Source organism: Gymnodraco acuticeps, unplaced genomic scaffold (genome assembly GCF_902827175.1).
Source record: "Gymnodraco acuticeps unplaced genomic scaffold, fGymAcu1.1, whole genome shotgun sequence".
Classification (NCBI taxonomy): Eukaryota; Metazoa; Chordata; class Actinopteri; order Perciformes; family Bathydraconidae; genus Gymnodraco; species Gymnodraco acuticeps.
The window spans coordinates 2,648,574-2,675,124 of record NW_022989913.1 but is presented as its reverse complement, the minus strand read 5'-3'; the positions used below and the strand labels follow the sequence as shown (position 1 = coordinate 2,675,124).

Sequence of the window (26,551 nt, the reverse complement as noted above, 5' to 3'; positions counted from 1 at the left end):
GGCAGGGAGAGAGAACAGATTGCCATGGATACAGCGTTAGCCCCAGAAATCAATAATCGTAGGTGTTTTGAATAGGCCATTGTGCAATTGTTTGGACATTCTCAAATAATACATTTTTTCTTGCTCCACCCGGCGAGGCAGGCTTTAATGACTTTGGCTTGGTAATAAAGGGCTTAGCAACGTAGTTTTGTGATGACACATTATGCAAAGAGAAGAATGTGGGATCACTCTGGGTTTCCTCACCTGGTAGAAGTTGGGCCAGTAGGTGCTGACGGCCAGCTCCACCTGTCCCCAGGAGCGGGTGGCCGAGCCGGACACGTTCCACACCGGCATCCCCATGGGACTGTTGTTCTCCTTGATGTAGACGTTCAGGTGTCCTGGGTGGCTGTTGTCTCTGCCTCCTATGTAGTAGTGGAAGGTAACGCAGTGGGTATCATTCTCCCTCAGCTGGGGTGTCAGCAGCAGAGCCTTCTGCCCTGCAAAGCGTCCCGACGTATTCATCATCATGAAGGCCGAACCTGCAACACGGACAAGGCAATTTTATGCAACAAGCAGTTTGAAAATAGATGTAGAAAAAAGTCCTGCAATAATCCCATTTACAACTCTAAACCCATTTACCTAGCGATGAAAGTATGGGGAAATCATTTTTTTTAAAGAACTAATTATTACGATTAAGAAATGTAATTAGTCGTGATATTGATGATACAGTATATCATTACCGGGATAGAAAAGCCTTGAAGCACCTGCATTTCATGTTACAACCACTGAGTTTCTGAAGAAAAACGTTTGATAATTATGTGTTTATGTTGATAATCTTAGACCTTTAATGGTTTTGGTAACCTGGGGAATACAGTCATTTGACAGTCTGTGTCTGTGTGTAAAACTGGTGTAATACCAGTGTAATGACGGTGTAATATGGGTGTAACATTGATGTTATATGGGTGTAATATGGGTCTAATAACAGTATAACATTACATGGGTATAATATGGGTGTAATATTGCTGTAACATGGGTGTAATATGGGTGTAATAGTGTAAAAGTAGTATTATCGGTGTATTACAGGTGCTTGTGAGTTCCAAATTGTCAACCAGGAGGTGGAAGAAAAATAACAAATGAATGTAATGTATCTTTAAATAAAGATGCCAAAAACTAAAGTGGTACAGTTCTGTTTAATCCTTGGCAACATTACTTGGATCGGTTGGTGTTTTGAAGCAGGTGGTAATTTTACATAACAGAAAGATGTCCAGGACAAAAATCTGTTTATTCAAAGCAATCGGGTCCTTGGGTTTAACTAAATAAAAGGACGTAATATCATAAAAAATATGCAGAAAGAAGGTAAATGACAGTGCTGAGACATTTTCTATTAGCACTGGGGATTCAAGCAGGTGCCCCATAATGAGAAAATGCTCTTACGCTTGGATTGATAGAACCTCTAATTTAATTTTTCCATCATTTATCTAAATACAAAGACCAAAAAGCGACTTATCGTAAAAATGCAGGGTGTTTTATGAGGGGTGCTTTTTCCCCCTCAATGACTGAGAGAAGGGAAATGATGAGAAATCAATAAGTTTAAATCTATTTGCCAAGCCAGCCCCATTTGGATTTTATCGCTTCGGTTCAATATTAAAGGTTAATCTAATTATCTCCCCTCTTGCCAATAAAACACAAGTGAGAATTATTATATTGGCAAGCTTTCAAGGAGATGCAGAACACATTCTATTTGTCATCATCCTATTTAGCTTGGCTCGGTAATGAGATAGCACAAATCGTAACAGCATTTGAGACACGGCCAAAAAGATTCAGTTTCTACTTCCGTTTTTTTGGAAAGTGTGGTAATGACTGGAAGGCACATTTTGCTTAGAGGTGAGACAAACAACCTGTTAGCAAATAGCTCTGCTCCCCTGCATGGGAGGCAGAGCAGAACGGTGGTGGATGCGAATCTTCTTCATTAAATGTAACATCTGGTGATTCACTCAGATATGGTGTTAAAAAGGGTGAATTACGTTGACTAAATCAGCAGGCTTGGTCCCCCAGTGTGCCAACCAAACAGCCTCTCACAAAACCCTATTTGTTCCTTCAATGACTCGAGCTTGCCCACTTGTCTTGTTGTGCTGCACTTGTAACGCTCACCAATTCCATCTGTCTCCAGCTTCAGATAACGAGTGGGGGTTCTGTCATGTTTACACAATGAAACAGGAGGAGAGGGAGCAGAGGAGGAGGAGGAGGAGCAGTGAGTTGTGATGACACCGAGTCAGCCTCCACAGCTTTTTTTGTCAGGTGGTAGCAAGTTGTTGTTTAAAAGGATCTTAACGTGTTTTCGATCGCATCATATGGGGGGCATACACAAGAAGCTCACATAATTGAAACAGAAGTAAAAGCATGACCACAAACCAGAGAAACTATATGATACTGCAGGTGAACCTGTGCATCCTAAGTGTGCATTATTGTATCATGTAGAAATGGAATACAGATTATGTGAGTGATAAAGTGTGCTTTAATTCAACCTTTTATGGGTAAGCTTACATTTGGCTTGGATCATTTCTTATTGAACAATAAGAAATGTGTCCAAAATGAATTATGAAGTTATTATGAAATGCATTCAAGAACTAATGTACTACTGTATATATATTGTAACATACAATATATATGTTTAGTGTATCAGTGTGCTGCTTTTCCCTTTAATTTCCTATGTTTATATACATTTTTGTATTCAATTATTTTAAATCTTTTCATTATTTCTTTTACTAAATATTTGTGTTATTTATTTAATTATTTTTCTCTCAAATGGCGCAGCATGAAACCTGATATCCCCCAGGATAGATAAAGTCTTCTAAATCCCCATCACTTTCAATTAAATCTCATTGTCTTTTGTTGTCATGGAGATAGCTCAGTGCCATCACATGACTTAAGCATGGAACACTGGAACTACAAAACTACTGCCATGACAACTGAATGGTTCCAACATTCCATGCTTGGATCACATGATGACAACTGAGATCTCTGCTGCGTTCACACCGGACGCGATGCGAATATTCGCTCGGGGGCTACAACAACAAAATGAACATATATTACCGTGATTAAAAATGGTAATACACGTTTCAAAATGATGCCGAAGTAACAACATACTGATACCGGTTAGTAAAACCCATGATTTAATGCTTTGACCTTTTAAAATGCTTGTTTTCTGAATGAAGATCGGATCGACCAGGCTAAGCAAACGTTGTATACTGTATGCTCCGTCCACACTCGCAACAACGGCCTACAGACATAAATAAACCAGCGACTGTATTCGCCATTACACAGACAGTCTGTGGTTTGTACTTGTTTCACTTTTGTCTAGTTTCTGAACAGATATGAGGAGCTGTGAGCTCTGAGTGCTACCAGCTAATGGCTGATGTTTTAGTTTTGCGGTTCTACGTCAGTGACGGCAGGCTGAGATCCTCACCGCTGATTGGCTACCGCGAGATCGCGTCACGGGAATTTGGCGCTCGAGTTGAAAAAATTGTCGCTCGAGCGGTTGTCGCGGCCCCCTCCAATCGCGCCGCGACATTCGCATCAACCGCTTCATGCTCGCCGTCGGATCGAATTCGCGTCTGTCCACGTCTCTGCATTGACTTTACATGTAATCGCGCCGCCCCCAAACATCACATCGCATCGCGTCCGGTGTGAACGCAGCATTACAGATGTCAGTAGTTACATGTACTCTTTGCATGTAGTAAAGTATATATATATATATTTTTTTTAATATAAATTGTACTTCTGGGTAGTTGATTTGTGGCTACATTTGAGATGATATGAAATAAAAGATATGTACTCTTACACCCTTAGCCTACATTGGGCTATACACTTCACACCACATTTAGCTATAAATCACTTTTATATTCAGCTGAGCTCAAACGCATGACAGGGATTTTCAGACAGCGAGAGATAAGATAAGCCGTCCAGCCAATCATAGCATCCTAGATATAATGGAAATGTGGCCGTACCATCTCCAGAAGCCCCATCAAAAGACTACAGTTCAAGATCATGGCAGAAGATGTCTCCTTCAGATGAGGCTCATGCACATCTCTGACCCAACATCCAGACCAGGCTCCAGGTCATAAAGCTACTCACTACTTCTTTACGAGCTCTTACTCAATAAGTTATTTGTACTTAACTTGAGTCAATACAATTCTAAAGAAGCAATACCTTTAATTGAGTACTATTTGTATTTACTCTAACCTCCACTGACTAGTACATTATGCTTGTGGCTGTCCTGTGGTATAGATCGCCCTGCACAGCATGATCACTCCGTTATGATCCACTGTTGTTCTCCCGGAGCTTTTTAATCTATTATTCACTTTCAGTTTGTCTCAAGTGTTGAGGCGCTAATTATTTCTGAGGCTGTGCAGGAAGTTGTGTAAGGTACAAGCAGAAGGGCAGGAGATGAGTCGACTTTGAGACACTCGTTTGTCCAACCTCAATCAGGTGCCTTGATATGAGGGCTGCAAGGTCTCTTTAATAACTTTCCGCCATCTGCTCAGGTGCCCAGAACACTTTTTTCCCTTTGAGGCGTCAGCAATGATGTGATGTGAACCAGCACTAATAATCAGGTGATGAATAGTTCAGTTGTAGCTCATGTTACAAAGACAAAGGATGCTGGCACTAGGCGTTCTTCCTATGATTAAAACAGGCCGTTTACTTTTCATTGCAAAGCAGCCATGTTGTGACAGTGTTGCACAGGAGATTCATGCATAGCACCGCTCTTTGTTGGTAATTAAAGATGAAAATATCATATCCCTCAAGCAGCTTTTGTACATTTTTTTACTACTGCGTTGGTGAATTATTAATAGTACAATAGGTACCCTAAGTAAGTTGTCACTTCTAGTTTAATAAAGCTCAGAGGCTGTTAATATTAAAATGCATGATTGCAATACATGTAAATATTACAACATTTCTTCCTCGCTGCCAGGCAGGTTGCAATGACACTCCTGTCACCAAGCTGCGGCCTTCAAACCGTCCTGCTTTGGATCAGTGAGCTCAAACACAACAAGGGGGCTTTCTTGTCCTCATTATTGACCACCATAAAACATAAAAATGTATTATTTCAAGCGACAGCGCATTGTGCTGCCGCTGTCATCGTCTAACAAGAGAGGAGAAGATGACACTGATTGTCAGTCATTTCTCTGCTCTTATAGTCTAATGACCACATACTCGGCAGGACCTGCTGCACCATGACAAGCTAATTAGCCAGTGAGACTAAGAGCAAATTATAATGACACTGTGTTAGCGCTGAGCTAATGTGCTAGTGATGCACACGGGTGTTTTCTCTCCCTCTACTCTTCCCTCTATCTCTTGCGCCTTAACAATAGCGGGTTGGACACCAATTAAAAATAGAGGGCTCTCGGCACACTCAAGGCCCATGTCTGCAACTCTGTAAAGGCCAGGGCTCGGCTATTGTCTGAGGTATTCAGAGGAACAGATTTATTATTATTCCAATGTAGGCCACCTTCACCTTCCATTACAATGACGGCTGAACATGGAGAACATGCAGACTGGTATGAAAAATGAATTAGCAAAGATGAAATGTTCCTGCTACAGACATTCATGTTGCCATTCTTCACAAATGAAGGGCACAGAGCTGAAATTGTATTATTTTCATTATGCTAGAATATTTTATTCATTATCACTAAGGTCACTGTGCCCAAATGAGGGCTTTTAGACAGAAATTGAATTTTCATCCACAAATGAGAAGTTGGAAAAATGGATTACATTTGGTTGTAGCCCTGAAAACGACAGGCCAATGGAAATTAATAGTGATAAAATAATAAATGGAGCTAACGTTATTTAAGTCGATTAAAATGAGCACGCTAACTCACATTTCTTAGAAAATTTGATTTTAAATATTTGTTAAAGGAAAATCATAATTTGACACTCAATTTCATTTGATAAACAACATGGACTCCAGTTTTTCATTTATTGTTCATTTATTTCCTATATAATTTCACTTGGAATGATTATGTTCATGGGAGTATGGAGGAGCTCCTCACATTTTATGGGATCCTTATCACATCTGGGTACAGCTCTGTTCCAAGAAGACACATGTACTGGTCACTTGACAGTGATGTACACAATGAAAGCATTTCAGATGCAATGCGGAGAAATCGCTTTGATTAAATAATGGCCTCAATTCATGTGGTTGACAACACAAAGATCACTGACGACCCATTTTTTAAAGTTAGACCCATCTTCTCCGAGCTCCAATCAGTCATACAAAGTCATGCCATTTCAGGAATGGCTGTCGGTGGATGAGAGTATGATCAGATATATGGTCGCCATGGATGTAATCAATTCACAAGAGGTAAACCAATACGCTTTGGTTACAAACTATGGAGCCTTGCCTCATCCAGGTTACATGCATCACATGGAGCCATATGGTGGATCCCACACTCTCCTCCCTGAGACGGGGTTAGGTCAGGGACCCAGTGTTGTACTTGGTCTTGCAGAGCAAACTCAGGTGCCTCAAGGTTGCAAGTTCATCCCTGACAACCTCTTCACTTCTCTTAGACTCCTTGATAAAATGACAAAAAGAAGATATGGGAGCTCTGGAACAATGAGGCAAAATCGTCTGTTTGATGTCTCATTCAAGCCCCAGAAAGAATTCATGAAGTTATCTCGAGGAACATCTGAGGTTTTGACCCAAGCAGACAAGTTGCTGGTCCGTGGAGAGACAATAATGTTGTCACAGTGGCAGCAAACATGGAGGAGAAATACAGTGAGACCTTTGTCAAGAGATGGAGCGACGTACATTTGACAAAGTCCCACAACCAAAATGCATCAACCTAAACAATGAGCATATGAGTGGTGTTGACCTTCATGACCAACAGGTATCAAGATACCATATCTCGATCAGGTCTAAGAAGTGGTGGTGGCCCATCTTTGCATGGTCTCTCAACAGTGCACTTGTGAACAGCCATTTATTTTACAGAGACATTATGGGAGGGACCATTGATCTGCTCACCTTCTCAAGGATAGTGGCGCAGTCACTTATGCAAAAGTTTGGCACAAAACCACTGAGCCAGGGCAGGAGATCTCTGCTGGCAGCTACTGTTGAACATCAGGCAAGATATGACAAATCATCTCACTGGCCAGTGGCCAATCAACACGATGCATCGGTTCCAGAGATGTCATCACTGTGACAAACACACTACCTATGCATGTGAGAAATGCTAAGCACCACTGCACATTGAGTGCTTCAAGATGTATCATGGACAGTAGAAAGGGCACTATAAGTGAATGCAAAGAGGATGTAATAGCTATAAAAAAAACAAAGCAGACCCAATAAAGGCTGTGGAGATGAAGTACAAAGGACAAGTCCATGACAAAGGGGAAATGTCCAAAATGACTGGAATGTTTTGGAAAAGAAGTTCAAGTTAATCAATCAGTATATTGTAGTTCAAAATAGTGATGCACAAACTAATCGTGCACTTGGTTCTAAAGCCAATGATATATATATATATATTGCATTTTTGTTCAGTGTAGGACACCTATTCTACATGCTACCTTTTCTAAATGTTACCTTTTATGTTCAATGTGAATGAATCACACAACTGGCTGTACAGTGGTTTGTGAATGTTGCACTAAAATATCAGAAAGACAATGTTACAAATATTGAATTGCACTAAAGTAAAAGTTCAAATTTTACAACAGATGTATAATATTCATGTTTCAATTAGTGCTGTCAAAATTATCGCGTTAACGGCGGTAATTAATTTTTTGAATTAATTGCGTTAAAATATTTAACGCATTTAACGCATTTAACATGTGCAGAATGGCCCGCCCCATACATGCCAGGGTGGCAGCGCCAGGGTATGGCTGGGGTAGGCTACACCCATACCAAGAAATGGCTTAGCCCCACCATGAAAAATGATGTTAACGCAAGCAAAATAAAGTCTGCCAACTCGCGCGGAGTAAATTGCACAGACAGCAGTTAGTAAGATTGATTTCAGTAGCCACGGTTTTGAAAACTTTTGTCACGTAGTGATCGTCTTCTCAATAGAACATCTTTGATAACGGCGTGGTGTTGTTGCAGGAAGTCCCGACGGAGAATACTTTTGCTGTAGTACAGGGGTGCACTGTGCACATAACTGGTACGCAGGTTATGTGCGTAATCTGAAATGCGTACCGTCACTTGTGTCACAAAGCGCATTTGCGTACCGACGTACTTGTGAAGCTTTTCCAGAAGGCGGTTAGATCACCGGACGACAGAGTCGGTCTCCGTGTGCACAGACAGGGCTGCTGTTAACGTCGGTCTGTACAACGGAATTGTGCCAAAACTACGCCAACCGGCTGCGGAGGGAGACTCTTTCCCTCCCCCCCCCCCCCTTCACTGGAGAATTGCGCTAAAACAGCTGATCACAACGTTCACACTCTGTGGTCACGAAGTACTCCACTAGCCGCCGCCCCCCCCCCTCTGTCGACTTTCCTGAAGTACTCCCCCGTTGATAGAAATCAACAGGTAATTAATTAAGACCCCACGGTTTGATGATTGATAGGTGTGTGGGTTGTCTTTCATTTTGACACGCAGAAAAATGTTATAATAAACATAGATACTGTATGTTAAATGGATATATCCGCCTTCTTTCATTTAATTTCCATTCCCACAACAATATACATAAATAAATGGCATATTTTGGACATAGTTCGAAAGGTGATTAATCATGATTAATTAATTTTTAAGCTGTGATTAATCTGATTAAAAATTGTAATCGTTTGACAGCCCTAGTTTCAATACATGTTGCACTAAAATAGAAATGTTGAAAAACGTTAATGGTTGTTCATATTGGTATTGCATCAGGAATTTTGATGTGTAAAAAGTCTAACTAGAATTTGATGGGGATTGCCAGTGACAGAGTTTTAAATGTGTAGATAACTAGGCTGGGATGTATACAAATGTGGATGACTGCATTGGAGAAGTATGCTAATTCAATGTATTTTCACGGCAACACATAATCCCACCGGTGACAATTGTGACCGGCCATAAAACATAACATTTCAACTACTTTTCCATGAGTTTTTTTAAAACAATGATTGATTTTTTCAAAGGGTTACTTTGACACAAGATTTGGATATTTTCATGTCTGGGAAAAATGTGGGATTAAATGGGTTGAATGTAAACATATTCAGTTCTTGTTAAAATATATTTTGGTAGCATTTCTATACATTTGTCTATCGTTGATTTGTCTTCACTCAAATAAACAAAACCATAACAAATGTTTAGCTGTAGCTGGAAATTGAGCTATCCAAAATGAATGGTTTAATGTTATAATGAGCCATCTAGATAAAAACCATCAAGGCTACCATTAGGTTAATCTTTTCACCTGTTACCTACAATCGACTGGCGATTGTAACCAATTAAGCACTAAATGACCTCATGAGATGGTTTTCTAGCACCTAATTATTCTGTTGCCGGCCTTTTATATAGCAGCAATGGGTCTTCAGCCAAATGTTACTTTAACTACTCTATTAACCAGAGGACACAGGCACAAAGTAATAACTATAATCCATTCAGACAAAGTCATGTACAGTATGAAATCCTGCATATGAGACCATCAAACTCAATTTAGAAATGACAACTTTTCAGTACAATAATGTGACGATACTTAATTTCTATTTCCTGATTTCCAGCAATAAAGTCTCATGTCTTTAGAGTCTTTTTGTAATCACTGCAGAAAGTAGGAGATGGTTGGAAGAGTAGATTGATAACAGTGACCCGAGTCGTTTGAAGATACTACTCAAATACATTTATTTCATAGCACCTATTATGTATTTCCCTTAAAAAAGGCACAGAAAATGTTACTCGTGCACAATAAGGAAGATGGTTAAGTGGCTCCATTTGTACATTTTCTTTTTTCCCTTGGTTCCTTTTCTTTAAAATGATACTAGAGTCGTCTTAATGGGAATATAGTCTGATGTAATTTAGTTAGTTTATACAAATAGGGTACTGTCTAATCCTAATCATCAAAGTCTATAGGCTGAAGGTATTTAGATTAATTATCAGTTGAGTGATGGTCTGAGCGGAGGATATCATTTGCAATAATGACTAGCGCTCATTATTTCTCCTCCATTCAGGTCCTGAACTCTGTGAAAATCATTATGTGAGGGAAATCAGAATGAAGGGGCGCTCTTTAAACCCAAACCCTCCAGGTCTCATTTGCTAATAAAATTCACAGAGGTCACCACCGCAGAAAAGCACGGCTGCCGCTTCGGAAATGTCAATGAAGACAGGGCTATTCTCACTGTCTGCCACCAATCAAAAAATGCTCTCGCTGTGAGGGTTAGGCTGTTAATGTGAACAGCCGCGGCCTCCTCTCAATTTCCTAGAACTTTCCCTGTGTCCCTTTAAACATGAAAGGATGCTGATAAAGTAACATGGAATAAGTTTGGGCTCTATAAAGAAAGACCTGCCAGGATTCTTTGATGGTGTCAAACAGATTCACCCATAAACCATCCATCATGCGGACCCAATTCAGCCCTGTCTTTTTAGTCAGGTGGAACAACTGACCCTTATTATGTTCCCTGACAGCATCCTTTGTTACTGCGTGTCAATCAACAGCAATTCTTAATGGCTTAATATGTCATCTTAATATGCAGGACGCACTATTGGCGCTCCGCTGCAATAAATGGGTCATATAATGGCCCATTTGTCTGATACAAACCCATTACACAACAGAGAGTGTTCATGCGAGTCACCTAAAGCTGCATCATTAGCCTTAATTGTACGTACCATGCAAACTAATGGGAACATATACAGTATGCAAATATGTCCTCCATCATGACAGTAAAGTGTGCCGTCATAATCCTGTTTATAGTAATGGATGCAATCCTGTTTGCTAACGCCACACAGAACGCCACATACATGCTAAAATTGAAAAATCGCAGTCTCTCATCCCCAGGAATTAATTCACGGATTGATCAGACGTTATCATTTGCTGTTCAGTTTTGTCCCCTAATCATATAATGGATGACTCTTTAACCTCACAACCTTGCCAACACTGTGCAAGGTGTGATTTTCACACAAAGTTGCGAATGGCTCAAAAAGCAATTAGCTTATTTTCAGACGATATTGCCCCTCCCTCCTCAAGAGCAAATCCCATCTTTTGCTGATGTGATTTAAATTCTGATTACATTTCTGACGTCCTTCAGTCAGTCGGTGTTCTCTCCTCTCATATTTTAAGTGTCTATCCTTCTCCTCTTTCGTTTGAACAGCACATACAGAGCCGTAAACAATACTCGCTGTACATGTAAGTTTGAGGGGCTTTGAGAATGAATGACCTCCTGATTGAAATGATCAAAAAGGTGATCAGTTTGACTTGAAGAATGATTCCTTATCCATATGCAGCAGCCACACTTAAAGAAAGGCACCCTTCTGGGTTCAAGAGTGAGCTGCATTAGCATGAACGCATTATGAACCCGAGAAGAAAGAACCAGATTGCTGTTATATGTTCTATGAAGAACCTCATTCTGCCAATCCTTCACTATTGTCTAGGTGTCATTATCGACCAAGGGCGTGCCATCAGAACAAACGCGCTACGCAACAAAAACATTCTATTTCTCTCCCACAACATATTTAGAGCAGACATTAACAGCGCAACAATAAGTCATTTAGCAGGAGCTGCTTGTGTCGAGCATAATACAAAAAAACCTAATTAATCTGTTAGAAGACCTTCTTTCCCCTCCTCCTGCCATTATTCCCCAGAACGAGTCCCAGGGGAGAGTCAGGGAGCAGCAGCCTATGCTGGCACCATCCGTGACTCCATCCGAGGGGAGGCAGCCTCTGCACCAGCTGGGGCTGACGGCATCTGGACACCCCATGCAGCACCAAACTGCAAACTTCCTAATAAAGTCAGCTTCACCCATTCTTCTTTTACAATAATGCACCAACTTATAACAACAGAGGGCAGGATGGAAACCCAGAAATCAGTTCTTTGATTCACGCCTGGTAATTTTCCCCTCAAATAATTTGCATTCCAAGCCAACATCTGACATTTTGACAGAAGTGCGTCCAGCTCCTTTCTCCAAGGCTGAATGAGTGTCATCTTGGCTCGCATGGTTTTATTATCATTGTCCAGGGCAGATGAGGCTTGTTGGTAACAACGGGACTGACAGTGACAGCTCTGCCGGGGGTTACTCCAGTTGGCTCGGGAGGGGGAACACACTGGGGAGAGCCCGAGCGGAGCCTCAGAACAGGGCTGAGCCACCCTAAAGGAGCCAAAGCATGCAATCAGGGCTATGCGGATGGATAAACAAGACTACTCTCCGTCCAGACGTAGCAATTAGGTAGGGAGCGGATCGTCGTAAACAACCAAGAGTTTCATGCACCGCTTCTCTCTTCTTCGTGTGACCAGAGGGCTTGTTTTTCCTCGTTGCGTTTCATTTTGCTGCTTCCCTTTTATTTACACGTCAGGTTGGAATTGGGCCAGTTTGGTCTTTGGTTGCAATATTAGCCTTGCAGGATGAAGGAGAATCCTCAGATGGCTGACATCAAATTCTACACAAGGCCTCATGACTCTGTTCTGTACACGTAGCACAATGAAACGGCACCTTTATTTGGTATGTGTTTCTATTGATTTCACTAGCCTTTGATATATGATTCAGCAAGCAGATAAAAAGGTAGCAGCTTTCAAGTCTGAATGTTTTGAACCTCTAATAAAAAGGAGAGAATCATACTATTTCATAATTAAGATTAGCCTTTCTTTTTAAATAACTTGGATCAAGCCCAATTCTTTATACTTACAACTTCTTGGCTCTTAAAAAGGGACCCAATTATGCATTTTATTTTTTTTACTTTCCTATGGCTTGTTAGGTGCATGTAAATTGCTTCCAGAGGGAGATCGAGCTACAATATTGTTATGGTTGGGAAAGATTGTGGTCATTATTTAGTTATTTAGTTTAGGGACGGGTGGCGCAGTGGTCTGTGCATCTGATCATCAGATCAAGGGGTGCTGGGGAACTCCAGTTTGAAACCCGCTCCTGCCGCCACTGCGTCAGGCCGTTGTGTCCTTGGGCAAGACACTTCACCCGGATTTGCTCCTGTGGGTATTGTCCACAGTACATGTATGACACTAATGTGTACTTGTAAAAGCGCCTCGATGACTTCGAGGCGTGAAGATGGACGGTGTGGCGCAGTGCGCTGTGCAATGATCATCAGATCAAGGGGTGAAACCCGCCGCTGCTGCGTCTGTAAAGCCGTTGTGTCCTTGGGCAAGACACTTCACCTGAACTTGCTCCTGTGGGTATTGTCCACAGTACATGACCATTGCATGTATGATATGTGTAATGTGTATTTGTAAAGCGCTTTGAGCATCTGGAAAAGCGCTATAATAAATGTAAGGAATTATTATTATTATTATAATTATTATTGTTAGGGTTGGAAAACTAGAGCACTTGGTTATGGTGAGGGAAAGCTCATGGTAATGATTAATAAAAGTCTAACTTGAATTCTATGTCTGTTACAGAACACCAACTACTCAAACGTCATGCTATGCCAACCGGATCTCTTCATGTTTTCTTTCCACTTGACAGAACTCTGCTGCCCTGATCATCACCCGCACCAACTCATCACCCCCATTCTCACTCAGCTACACTGGCTTCCTGTACACTACCGTATTGACTACAAAAATCTTCTACTCACTTATAAAAGCTCTCCATAACCTTGCCCCCATCTACATCACCGACCTCCTTCAGGAGTACACCCCCTCCCGCACCCTCCGCTCTTCCTCCGTAGGACTTCTCACCGTCCCAAGCTCTCGCCTCAAAACCATGGGTGCTCGAGCTTTCAGCTGCTCCGCTCCCAGACTCTGGAACTCCCTGCCACTACATATCCGACAGTCTGACAACATTCAAAACCCAACTCAAAACCCACCTGTTCAAACTGGTATTTTGTTTATAAACTGTACCCTGTGTCCTTTTGTGTCCTTTTGTGTCCTTCTGTAGTCCATTTCCTGTTTGTCTTGTTTTACCCCGGCTGATATTTGACTAAATCCACTGTTTTAATTGTTCCCTATATTGCCCCTATGCTATGAAAGGCGCCCCCAAAAAAAAAGTATTATTATTTGTATTAGGAGGTGGTGTCAAGGATACTGGTATCTAACTGTTTAACCTATGGAAGGATTGGATTTGCCATGGAAACTCAGCCAGGTTTTAATCATAATTTAACACATTTACATTGACATTAAGAACAACCAGAAACTGCCTACAACCAATTTCAGAAGTGTTTGAGATGCCTTCTGTTCGGAACAATCTGTTCTGTGAGAATGATAAGGTCGTTTTGTCAAGATTCATAAGTACAGGTTGAGAGTGAGACAGCAATCAGAGGTGAGATAGCTTTTCCACCAGTGTGGCTTTCCCCTAAATGCATTTTCACCCATCAACCCTCTCTCCAGTCGCCCTAAAACAATTTCAACCGTCAAGCACACTACATTTTACATCCCTTTCACTGCGGTCAAAGAGGAGGGATTACAATTTTGCACGGCAGGTTGAGTGCTCACACTGAGAAATGGAGAAAGAGCTGCAACCTGTTAATTACGCACAATTCAAGTCGCACGGGTAGAAAACAACCCTATCTGAAGAGCACTCAGACGAGGAAGCCCAATCAGGGACACCTCTTAACCAGACACGGGATTTTAATCAGATATGTTAAATTTAGACCGTCGCACGAGGTGTTAATTTGTAGGTCAAGGCTTTCCCCCGAATTTGCTGTAACCTTTGCCCATCCTATGTGTCCGGACATTAATCAATTGCGATAGAAAAGCGCAGACACTTCCCCCTCCATGGAAAGTAATTTCTCGGGGGCGGTTCAACACGCATCATTCCGATGTACACGCAAACAGGTCTGGGCACAGGCTGCTTAAAATTAGTGCGGGCCTGCTAATTAATTCCCCCTCTGTCACTGGGGGCGCCCAGTGCAATCTATCTGTGATGCAGCCTTTGTGAGATTAGGCGTCAGATAGAGGAGGAAAACAATATCCATTAGTTTGCAACGCTACCTTTGTTATAACACAACAAGAACGTCATTCCATTAGTCTAATTCCTTAGACACTTGCTGATGTCCCTGCATTTCAAATCAGATGAAAAGCGATCAATGGAACATTAAAGAGACAAATTGTGTGCGACAGACACAAAATGCAGGGAAAGCATTTTAATGAATTTCAATATGTGAACGACAAAAAGGACTTCTTTAATTAAAATGGATATTTGTCTTTTGAAATCAAATGACGCTTTGTCTCTGGTTATGTGACCGTCCCATAGATCCTGTGTTATTTACTCAGGTAGAAAGCATGAATGTTGCATGAATGTTAATACAGAAGAAGGAACTAGTGTAGAAACTCTAGAGTAGAATGAAGTATTAGTAGATCAATATTTATTAGTCTCCGACACTAAATTGTTTGGATGCAGCCTTATAGTATATTTCATTTATATGGAGCCCTTAGCCTAGCCTAATTAGAAAAATGTCTCGTGTAAACGTCACATCATTAGATTGAACTGGCCATTCAGTGATGCATTTCATTCAGTGAAAACTATATGTAAAAGATAAGTGTCGTGCAAATGCTTTGTCAAATTAGTTTCCTGTTGGGAATATTGATAGAAATTGTGCGTGTAGCTCGCCTACTTGAGCAAAGGAATATTTACTTTATTTCAGAGGTCTTTATCATAGTGAATGTCTTGGTGGATGCCGTGTAACAATGACGAGTAGCTTAGCTTTGTATGACCAGTCAAAATGTATATCTGATATGTAGTTCCTCATTGGCATGGATACCTTTAACAACTGATTTGATTCCTATTTATAAAAAATGTAATAATACACATTTATATAGCAACTTTCATAACATTGAAAGCACCTCAAAGTGCTTAACAAGAGAAAAAGATCAACAACACAGTTATTACAAAAGAGAGGTATTAAAAACAGACATGAAAACAAGTATTAGAAAGGAAAAATAATTATGAGACCAGAAATAGATGGAATTAATTAAAAGCAATATCATAAAAGTGTGTTTTTAACTCTTATATCAATATAATGTTTGTCTTATTTATCATTTTTTTGCATGAAAATCATATACTTTAAAAGTATATATATTCAATATATAAATATGTATTAAGAAAACACCAAAAAGCTGCTTCACCATTCATTTTGTAATACATTGTTGGTAAATTGAGCAAGCCAGCAACTAAAGGAACAGTTTCAAACATGATCAAACCATTAATGACCTCAAAACAAGCAAAAATACATTTAAAATCAATTTGACACATTACAGGTAGCCAGTGCAAGGACCCTAGTATCCTACTCGTGTGAGACAATATTTATTTATTTGAAAATATTCTGTGCAGGATGCTGATTCTTACACAAAAGAAACAATGTCATATGTGCAGATTATTGCAGGATGTATTCTCTATACGAGGATGGAAATATTAGCTCGACTACACACAGCCAGTGTCATGGTCCTTACCTGAGGGCAGCCATGGATCCGATGAAGGCTTCTCTCTGGTATTGGCCTGCTCCCAGTCGAGGTCATCGTCTCTGCCTTGGCTGTACCCACATGCTGCCAGCGGCTTCTCAAAGTTACAATCACCTGAGACAAAAGGGAAGAATTGTATATGGTTATACAGTTTTTCCATTAACTTGCTGTTCAACTGAATGAATATATAAATTCAATTCTACCCTTTTTTTTTGTATACAACGGTATTCATAATTCAATATGCCAGACAATGAGATGCATTTAAGTGAGACAGAGTGAAGGATTACTTTAGTAGGCGAGGCACAACATACATTACCATCATTAGCAACACGGCAGTCCAATTTCACAATGACAAGTATGAAGTGTCTAAACTCTATCATCGTTAGGGATTATGTTCCAAAACTGCACCACCATCAGGGATAAATTGATTTATTTTCATTGCCGGCCACAGAACTTTGCTGTTCATGCGCCCTTACTCCACAGAGCCGCTCTAATCCTTTTTACAAGCTGCTTGCAAAATGACAGCAAGCAACCATTAGGGCCAGGCTTCAACCAGCCTCGGCGTGTGATCGATTAATACAAATACTCTTTTATTCCTCGCACCTTAAAGGCCACACAGAGAATGTGAGGGTTGAGCTTCCCCCCCCCCCCAAAGTGCTTTTCAATCCACTCATAAATCTACAAAAAAGGCATGTCAGAACAATATGTGGCAAGAAAGAAGTTCATACCGAATAAAAAACGAGAAGCATAAAGGTGGTTCTGACACAGGGAGAGGTTGTTCTCAGAGCACGCAGAGGACTTAGAGAAGAATTGGATGAAATAATATTATGCTGTGTCAGATACAGGATGTCATTGGTTCGTTGTTTATAACAGATGTAGCCTACTGATTATTATCCTGCTTCTTGCCAGAATCCAAATGTTAAATCTGAAAGTGTTTGCTTGTGCATTGCTAATAAGTTTCTAAACACAGATGACATACAAATTGCATTGCCCGTGGGAATGTTCCTTGAGCCAGAATCCATGCCAGGCCAAAACCAATATCTCATCTCTTACACGCTCCCTCTGACATTCTGCTGCAAAGGCTACGAGCTGGGGTTTTTGTTTTCCCATTTATCTCCCTGGTGACATTTACAGTACACGTGCAAATGAGTGGCCAAACGAGAAGAACACAGGATAATTAATATCCAGCTCCATAGGGCAGCTGCTAATGATATATTTGCTGCTTTGTCTGTTTTTTGAGGGGGTGGAAGAACGGAAAAAGGGAGTGATTGCTAAAGTAGCACGAGGAAAAGGTTGAGATATTGTGGAGAGGTTATCCAGAAATCCATTCCACATTACAATTAAAATCTTACCAAATCAACTTGTTAGGATGAGAAGCTAGTTATCTGCAAGCTAGGTGTCCTGCAGTGTGAAATATCAGAGATAAGCTAACAAGTAACAGCGAACAAATTCATAAAAACAAACCAAAAAGAGGGAGACGTTATTCACGAGAGATGAGCACATCAAACCAGAACAAAACACTTACTTGAAATGAACAAAAACAAACAGTTCAGACTCCAAGAGACATTTCCATGTGGCTCTGTTTAAGCTAAATATGTTGTTTTGCTAATGTGGTAGCCAGAGCTAATTGTTATGGTTGTGGGTGTTTGAGTTGGAAACTGTCAAGTTGTCAAAAACACTGAGTTTTTAGATGAACTCTGTAACACAATGTGTGCATGCTCATGTTGCTCTCAGCTATCTGTAATTTCAAAAACATTTAAAGCTAATTAGCAAATAGTTAGAAATCCTGTCATAGATAAAGCCCAGGTGTACATCATTTACTAAATTATGGAAGTCTTCTAGGAAAAGGCTTATGGTTGAATTAACACAGCACTCATAATCTGCTTTCTTCATATTTTTTTATTATGATGATAACACATTTTGAAAGCATGACTTTTACTTGAAGCCTATCTGTGCATTGTGGTATTGGCACTTTACCTTTTTTCATAAAAAACGTAATCACAGTACTGTGTAGGAGCCATGATCGCTGTTGATTGGTTGGTTTGGGTCACATGGGTATGGGTGGCACTCATTATAATCCTGTTCACCTGTGTGAGGTGTGAGTGTGTGGAAGAGAGGGTGACACGGGGCCGTTGTACTTTTTTGTTGATCGCAAGATTACAATTGCTTCGATTATAACAATGTATATGTCTGAGAACAGAGTTTTTTCATTAAACTACGAAACAGAGCTTTGGATATCAGCAAGTAGTTTTTTAGCGTGTCATACAACAGCAAACAGCCCCGGCCTCAGCCTCTCAGCGACTTAGTTTGTTTCCTGCTGTCGCTACATTTTCGTAGGTTTCCCTCTGTATACGTGTTCCCTTTGAGCTATTATGCTAAGCTCATTCGAATTATTGAACAGCTGTTAAATGCTATTGTATGATTTTGTGTGAGTTCGTTCATTCTGTAGAAGCAGTTAAGCAAGAGATCCACCTAGAACAGGGGTTCTCAAAGTGCGGCCCGCGGGCCAATGGCGGCCCTTGGAAATGTTTCTGGCGGCCCGCGATAGTTAATGTGACACGCTGAAATGCATGCGTTATATTTGAATCCTCCATGGTTCGTATCTAGTAAGAATTAGAATGGAATTTAAGAATGGTAAAACTGCGCCCCCTGGGTTGTCATTCCTAAATTATGAATGACAGCTTGTGGAAAGTTTGCTAGACTACTGGTTGCATGGCAACTAGGCATCTCGCGAGTTGCGGTTAAGCGGAAAATCTGTTGTAAGTTATCAGAATTAGAAACGGGAGTTAGCTAGCGATTTTAGCTAGTCACTGTCTGTAGATAATCCAACTTTGTGTCCTCTGTAAGTTCTTAATGTATACTGTATGTATAATTGGTTAGTACAATAAAGAAAGGATTTGTTTTGGAATTATTTCGTGTTCCGTTTTTTATTGGCCCTCACTCATCAAAACTTTGAGAACCCCTGACCTAGAAGGATAGCATGTAGCTTTTCTATGTACATTTTCTTTGATTAAATGTCCAACACTGCATAGGAAACCCTCATGATCAACCTTCTTCATCTACATGTCCTCAAAATGCTCTTTAGATCAAACCTTTCAGTTGGAGCTTTTTGTGACAACCACCACAAGTACATTTGTGGTTGTCCTCCACCTCCCTTGAGTGACTGTGTGAAACTCTAAGAACATGAAGAGGGTGCCGAAAAAGAGCATATACTTCATGTTGTCTCCCTAAATAAATACAAATGTTTGTGTTGCCAAGCTGCATTTTGGACAACATTAACTTGAGTCTTTGGCTGCAGCGTCACAGGGACTGGCTGAGTTCCATCAATATTTGGACTCAATAGTTCCAAGATCCTTTGCCCCGAGCCGCCCACCTTCTTTCTCACAGCATGCCTGAGCTCAAATGAATTCAAAGAGGTGGCTTTTATTATTGGTGTTTGATATTCAAATCGATGGCATTGGCGAGAAGCGAAATGTATTCCGAGTCAGTGGGTGATGGGAGTGGGAAAAGGAATTTGAACACAGTGGGCAGCAGAAAAAAGCCTTCAAAAGATGCACTTACCAGAGCCCAGTCGTTGTTTCATTCTTTTTTTAATATCCACTTAGTGTTGAAAATAAAAATCAGGAAAATGACAATGTTGAGATTTCAGTTCATCCTTTTGAGATATATCTGTTCTATTAATGATTGTGTTGTTGCTCAGGTTAACTATAACTATATTGCTATTATACAAAGATGTTATTTCACTGCTTAACTAGTTCAACCTGCAAATAATATCTAATCTCAAAATATCTCATTTTAAACAGACCAATTAAACATCCCGTCCATATTTGTATGCGTTTTTTTAAAACCACTTCTTAAAATCATATCATTACCTATGCTAATTAGGATTAACTAGCACATGCTTTCAGTTAGAACATTTTGTATTCATCACAGGTACTAATATGTCTGTTTTAAGAATCTGACAGACTTCTCTGAAGACCTTTCTCAAAACCAAATTCAAGAAACAACAAAAGGGAGATTTGGCTATTGAAGCCCTATGCTTTCTTATCGATTCCCTATGGATCTTGGAAGCAGTGGGTGAAAATCCATACTACTTTTTTTATCGACAATACAGAAATACAATTGGCATTCATTGCTCAAGTTAACTATTTTGACCATTAAAACAGGATAACTGGGTGAAGACGCAATTCATCAATATGCAGTGCTTTGATTGCAACAATAAACACTTGGTATAAGACTTCATAATTGGGAGGTTCTCCAATAACGCCTGCAACTTGTTATTGATCTGCTGTAAAACTGTTCTTCCCCAAGGTTAACTAAAAGCATCTTGTTTAACAGAGATTTCACAGCATCATAAGCTTTCTCAAATGTTTGACTTCATGATTGTGAGTGCCAAAAGAAAATTGTATCGCTGATCACATGTTGCAATACACGCCATCAAAACCGAGTCAAGAGACTGTACACATGCATGCAGATGAATGCATCAATCAATAGCAACATAATAGCCCTCCTCTCGGTAGGAGGTTTATATATCGCTGCCAGTGTGTGGCATAACCCCCATATAATCAGCCACGACAGCTGCTGAAATAGATATCCCAACGAGGGGCTGCCAACTCTCAGAAGGAGATTTAACTTTCAATAAAAGCTTCTATGAGGTGTGGGTAGTCTGGGACCACGGATGAATGTGCTCCTCCACCATGTCAACATCCCCCTTTCAAGAGAAGCAGGCAGCTTGAAGCTAAAAGGCGGCCCTAGATATGTCATGAAACAATTTATTCCTGAGCGAGAACACACAATAGTCTTTATATTCTCACGCAGAGTGCATTTCAAAGAAATCCATCCATCTTTTCCTGGACTGAGCCAGGGGCCAGAATCAATAACTCAACCCTTCAATGCTGGAGCCAATTTCTCCTAAAGATTTTCAAGTCAGACTTAAAAGGCCTTTTGTTATTGTACTTGTAACAAAAGTAAACTTTGAGCATTAAAAGCTGTGTGTGTGCGATTGAGTGTGTCAAAGGTTGGTACTGTAGGGGAGTGCTATTCACGCAGTCGTCTCTGAATGCCGGTGAGGGAAGGATTGTGAAGTTGGAAATAGAAAATTTAATAGGTTGAGGGGTAAGTGATTAAATGGAAAATAAGGTGTTTTGAAAATGTTAAGAGTAGAGCTCCTTGGTGAGTTTGTAACTGACATTGAGCACTTGTGTTTCGCAGCAGTTTTGTTTTTTGCAAATTTAAATGTTCTCTTCTCTTTCTGGTCCTCAACTTTATGTGTAATTTGGTTCATTTCTTGTTTTAAAGTAATAAGAATATGAAGTAATACAGGTTCCTGCAGAGAGAAGATCAATATCTCTCTTGTATCACGCTAGTTAGCTTAGCATTGCATATCAACTAAGAGTGTAAGGTTAGCCTGGCTCTGACTGAACGTAACAAAATCCAGCTATACCAGCGGCCATTAACAATATGTGTTGTAACTCGTTTTTTTTTAAAATTTGCCAAACAAATTGATGTGCAAAAATGAAAATTGGTGGTTTATTGGGTTCTCTTCAACAGGCTGAATGTGCAGTGACTTTCTGGAGTCCTTTCATCTCTGGGAGGTTTCAAGGCAACCCGCAGAGACTAGGAATTCAATATCAACCTTTGTGTATAAGTGTATAGTAAGTGTATTACCAAAATGTTTAACTATACTTTAAGCTTAATTGTTTTGCATTTGTTTGAAATGACATGATTGCAAAGTAAGACTGGAAAGTACAGAACAAAAACGTAGGACTTTGCCGATTCAGAACATAGTTGGCCCCTAAAGCCTCCAGGGCACCTGAATGATAATGACCAGCTTCTATGTAATTATTGGTTATTCTCAACCCAGTCATTTTGAGAAAGTTACATATCGTTACAAAGCAAGTAAATGAACAAAATGACCATTAGTGTGGTGTGCGCTTTAGCTCTTACGGCATTAGATAGAATTTCTTTCCTGTAAAGAAACTGAGCCCTTTTCCAGCATTGACACTGCTTCAGTCCCAGTGGCAGATATCATTGCTGCAAGACCTCCTTAGCCTCTCTGCCAATTCTGCAATTACCAGCCTTCCAACCTGTTCTGTCTGGCTAGGAAATCGCGGGTCTGCTCTTTGCTCCAATCTCCCTCAATGTCTCCACTTGTTTTAACAAACATCTTGTCTGCTGGCCTCCCTGCAGACTGAAACCACAAGGCAATCTTGCGTAATTTAAAACCGATGTCGACTATCTCCCTCCACCACCGCCAGTTTAGAGCTTCAGAATCCTGCAGCTAAGCCCCTTAGGGACTGATAGGTCTTTTCACTCTGGCCCTATTTCAGTTATCTATTGGCAGCTCCTGCCAAGACCCATCTCTGCACTGAATTGCATGTATATATACACTGACTATCTGTTTGGGGACTTTGAACTGAGGGAAGGGATTTAGACAATCAATCTCAATATCATTATCAATCACATCTTGCTGTTCACCGCATTGATTCAAAGGGATAATAAAGAAGTTGGAGTGGAGATTTCCACTGATAATCTGCCTGGCTGAGCCTTGCACTTGTCAGCAATGTTATGCAAAACAAAAACAGACAAATCACATCTTGTGTGACAGAATACATGATCAGAACAAAAATTGAATATTGCATTTGTTAGGTAAAACCACAGACTGTATACAAAAACTGTGGCAGATGTCTAATAATATATAAAGCTATGACGATTGTGCCAAGTTTCATTATTTGAAAAAAACCTTGTAGCTCCAAACCATCTCATTATAAAAGCCTCTTTGCCTTTCCTTTTTGTCCTGTCAACCAAATATCAAATTGATGAATGTGCTGTACAGCCGGAGTACAACATAGCTCCTGATCAAATCCACCCTTGTGCATGGTTAGATGTACATTGAAGATGACAGGCAGCCTTCTCTTTAGATATGCTAAACTTTGACAGATGATTTTCAAGCTACGTGTGCCAGAACAGGGCTTGACGTTCTCTTCCACTGCGCCTGTCAAGAACTTCCAGTAAATGACTTCAAATCCATCTCCATTCTGTATAACCTGCCAGGCACCAATTAAGATAAATATGGATTCTAACTCGGAGACATGGAAGACTCATTGTCATTTTTCGCTAAGCAATAAAAATGAGGCCTTCAGGTCCGTCTGCAGAGACATATCCTGCGGTGATAACACTGATAATTGTGCTAATTATTCTTTTAGCAGAAGTCCATTTTGAATCACAGCTTGCCAGAACTTTTCAGCAATGTTGAGGTCAAGTAATGTAGTTCAGAGGGCTCATTTATACGAAAAAAGCCAGAGCTCCCAAATGTGAAGATCAGATTTAATCAATTTTCTGAAGACTGAGAAAAGACCTCCTGCTGTGCTCTGTGTTTAGCTTGAAAAGATGTGGCTTAGGCGCATTCTGACTCTGACTTGACGGCAATAAGGCCGGCTAACAATGGCTTCTCCTCCTATTGTTCCCAGCACTCTCATTCTTGTATCCATCCAGAGAGAGAGCCACAGTGTCTGTCTCTCTGCCTCTGCCAGCCACAGAGAGAGAGGAAATAGGGCTGTTTCCTATTCCGCCTAATGCCTGTTGATATACTGAATGTCGGAGCGAAACTGGCTTGCTTGGCTCCCAATGTTCAACATGCCCCTAGAAAATGATATGGTGATTGAGCATAAAAGCTGCTCTATTGAATTCACTGCTTGCACAAGTTAAAGATACATTTCAACAGCAAGGTGAGGAACAGCTGGGGAGGAAAAAATGCTACAGGTTTGTTTGTCAAATATCAGAAATAAAAAAACAAAAGAAACATCCCACTGTGTGTTGATGTGCTCCTATTGTTGATGCGTATCCTGTGCTGTGCAGAATCAACTTGTGAAGATGGCTTAGTGGAATCAACCCTCTGAATTGATTCACAACACAGTAGAAGCTCAATACTATTCAATACTAGACAGGAAATTAAAACTTCCTCCTGCCTGGTCTTACATTTGATCCAGGTATGATGGGCCACTGGCCTGAGCTTCAATCAATGAAAGACAGAATAAAAAGAGGAGAAAACTCCGGAAAATGGATCCACACCTGGACAGGAAGCCTTCAGGAAGAGAAAAAAGGAATGAGAGCCTAGCCTGTGTTCAATGCTAAAATCCCCCCTAGCTCACTCCAATAGAAAACAACATCCCCATCCCACAGTGGATGACCCTTCAGACTGAACCCCTTCAATCCTCCCAAAACCTGCTAAGTCAGCAAACCTTTGAATTCTGCCCTAGAGTAACAAAAAAGGGATGAAATGCTAATGTCAGTATCAGTAGCTTTCCTCCCTGCTCCCCCCCCCCCCCCCCCCGAGTTTCCCAGAGCCTAATTTGTCAAACATGCAAGTAACAATGCCAGAAATTAGCCCATAGGGAAGTTTCCTCCAGGGGAGAGAATGATTATGTTTGATCGTGGAATAAACAAGAACATTAACATCCTTTGTTTGTTTTCTAGAAGTGGAACAAATGCATGTTTTTATGTGTGGAGGAGGGAATAATTCAAGGTTGAATGTCAAAGAATTAGGAAATCGCTAAAGCTAATTAGAAAATGTAGAAGAATAGGAGAGGTTGAATCAATCCCTCTTGAGAAGGAGAGAAAAATCTGGGCCACAAGGCAAAGCTTGCGCAGTCAGGCAGAATGATCAGCCTGATGAAGTATCATTACTTTGCTTTTGTGTCACGACATATCGTCAATCACAGAATGCAGAGCGTTTAATCCGCCGCCACCCACAGTCACGTTGGGGTTGGAAAGTCTGGCCAGCACACGACAGACGCAGGTGGAAGGTGGATCCCGGCCCAGGTGAAAGGTCACCGTTTGGATCTGAACGCTGCCTTGACCGGTGAGACTGAAGAGCTTTCAATCCTTCTGGGAGCTTTTTTCAAAAAGGGCCGTCTTAGGGTCTTCACCTGCACACTTCAAACACATTCAGACCCTTTGTTTCTCTGCCGAAACCCAATAAATCAGCTACCTGAAAGAAAAACCCGGTTGCCAGGCTTAATCCTCCTGGGTCAGGGGGAGCCCACTTTGAAAGCATGGGGCACACGAGGCTCCCTTTTTTCAAAACGTTCTTGCGTTTTCCAAGCTCTTGTTGTGCTTGGCAACAGGAGAGTCTGCAGACTGGTCAGTAAGAATCTGGAAACAAGTGGGAGGAATCTCATCTCACTGTGTTTAACTACAGCTCCAGTCCTTAGCCATGACATTTTAAGGCAATGTAGATAATTATACCAATAAGATCACCAACAGCCTTCACCATGACATTCTCTCCAATATAAAAGCAGCTAACAATATCACCCACATGATTGTGTCTGTGTAACCTACAGCAATTTATGCAACTGGCATTACAGTTAATTTCCAATGTGTCAATGAACTGCCCAGAATCACAGTTTATTAGCCATCAGTCTGTCTCTAATTGGGGATGCAACTATCCGAGGGTTAAGGAAAGTTTTGGGTAAATAAGGTGCCTGCTGTTATATATTTGTTATCGTACAATTCCCTCTGAGCAAATACACAACAAATGTCAAATTATTGTTTTAATGAGGTCGAAATCTGAGTCAATACAGATCTGGCGTTATGGATTGGTGTATCCCCATTTGTAATCTTTGTATCTATGGTAGAGATGCAGAAATAAGTGGTTGGTTAACACTATCGTACACAAGCTACAGTTGCTTTTACTCAAACTCATACAAATTCAACAGGGGCTGGATTTAAAGTATTTTCCTGCTAGTCCAAAACGATTTCCTAACATATTAATGTCCATTTTAAAAATACATATTGGAATTAGATAAATTATTCACAAATCATTTCAAAGCCGTTTCAAGGAAAAGCCATTACCTTTCAAATTCATTCAATCAAGTTAGGAATATCTTTACGACTCGATGCGTCTAACCCACTTTTAATATGATACTGCACAGAGGTGACCGGTACATGCATTAAGTGACAGAGTAACGAGAGACATATTAGTCTTTTCACTTGGTTTGTTATCTAGTCAGACAGTGAAGTGCATGGTATGAATAAGTCAAGGAAACAAAGGAATTCCC

At 40.6% G+C, this 26,551-nt stretch overlaps 1 protein-coding gene across 1 annotated transcript in view; it reads right to left on the bottom strand.

The window, feature by feature from the left end:
* The window catches only part of LOC117541869 (receptor-type tyrosine-protein phosphatase mu-like), a 164,405-nt gene that overhangs the window by 113,614 nt on the left and 24,240 nt on the right, over positions 1–26,551 (bottom strand). Inside the window, 2 exon segments of the mRNA XM_034209138.1 lie at positions 244–518; positions 16,485–16,607. Of these exon segments, the coding sequence (XP_034065029.1) occupies positions 244–518; positions 16,485–16,607 (398 nt within the window).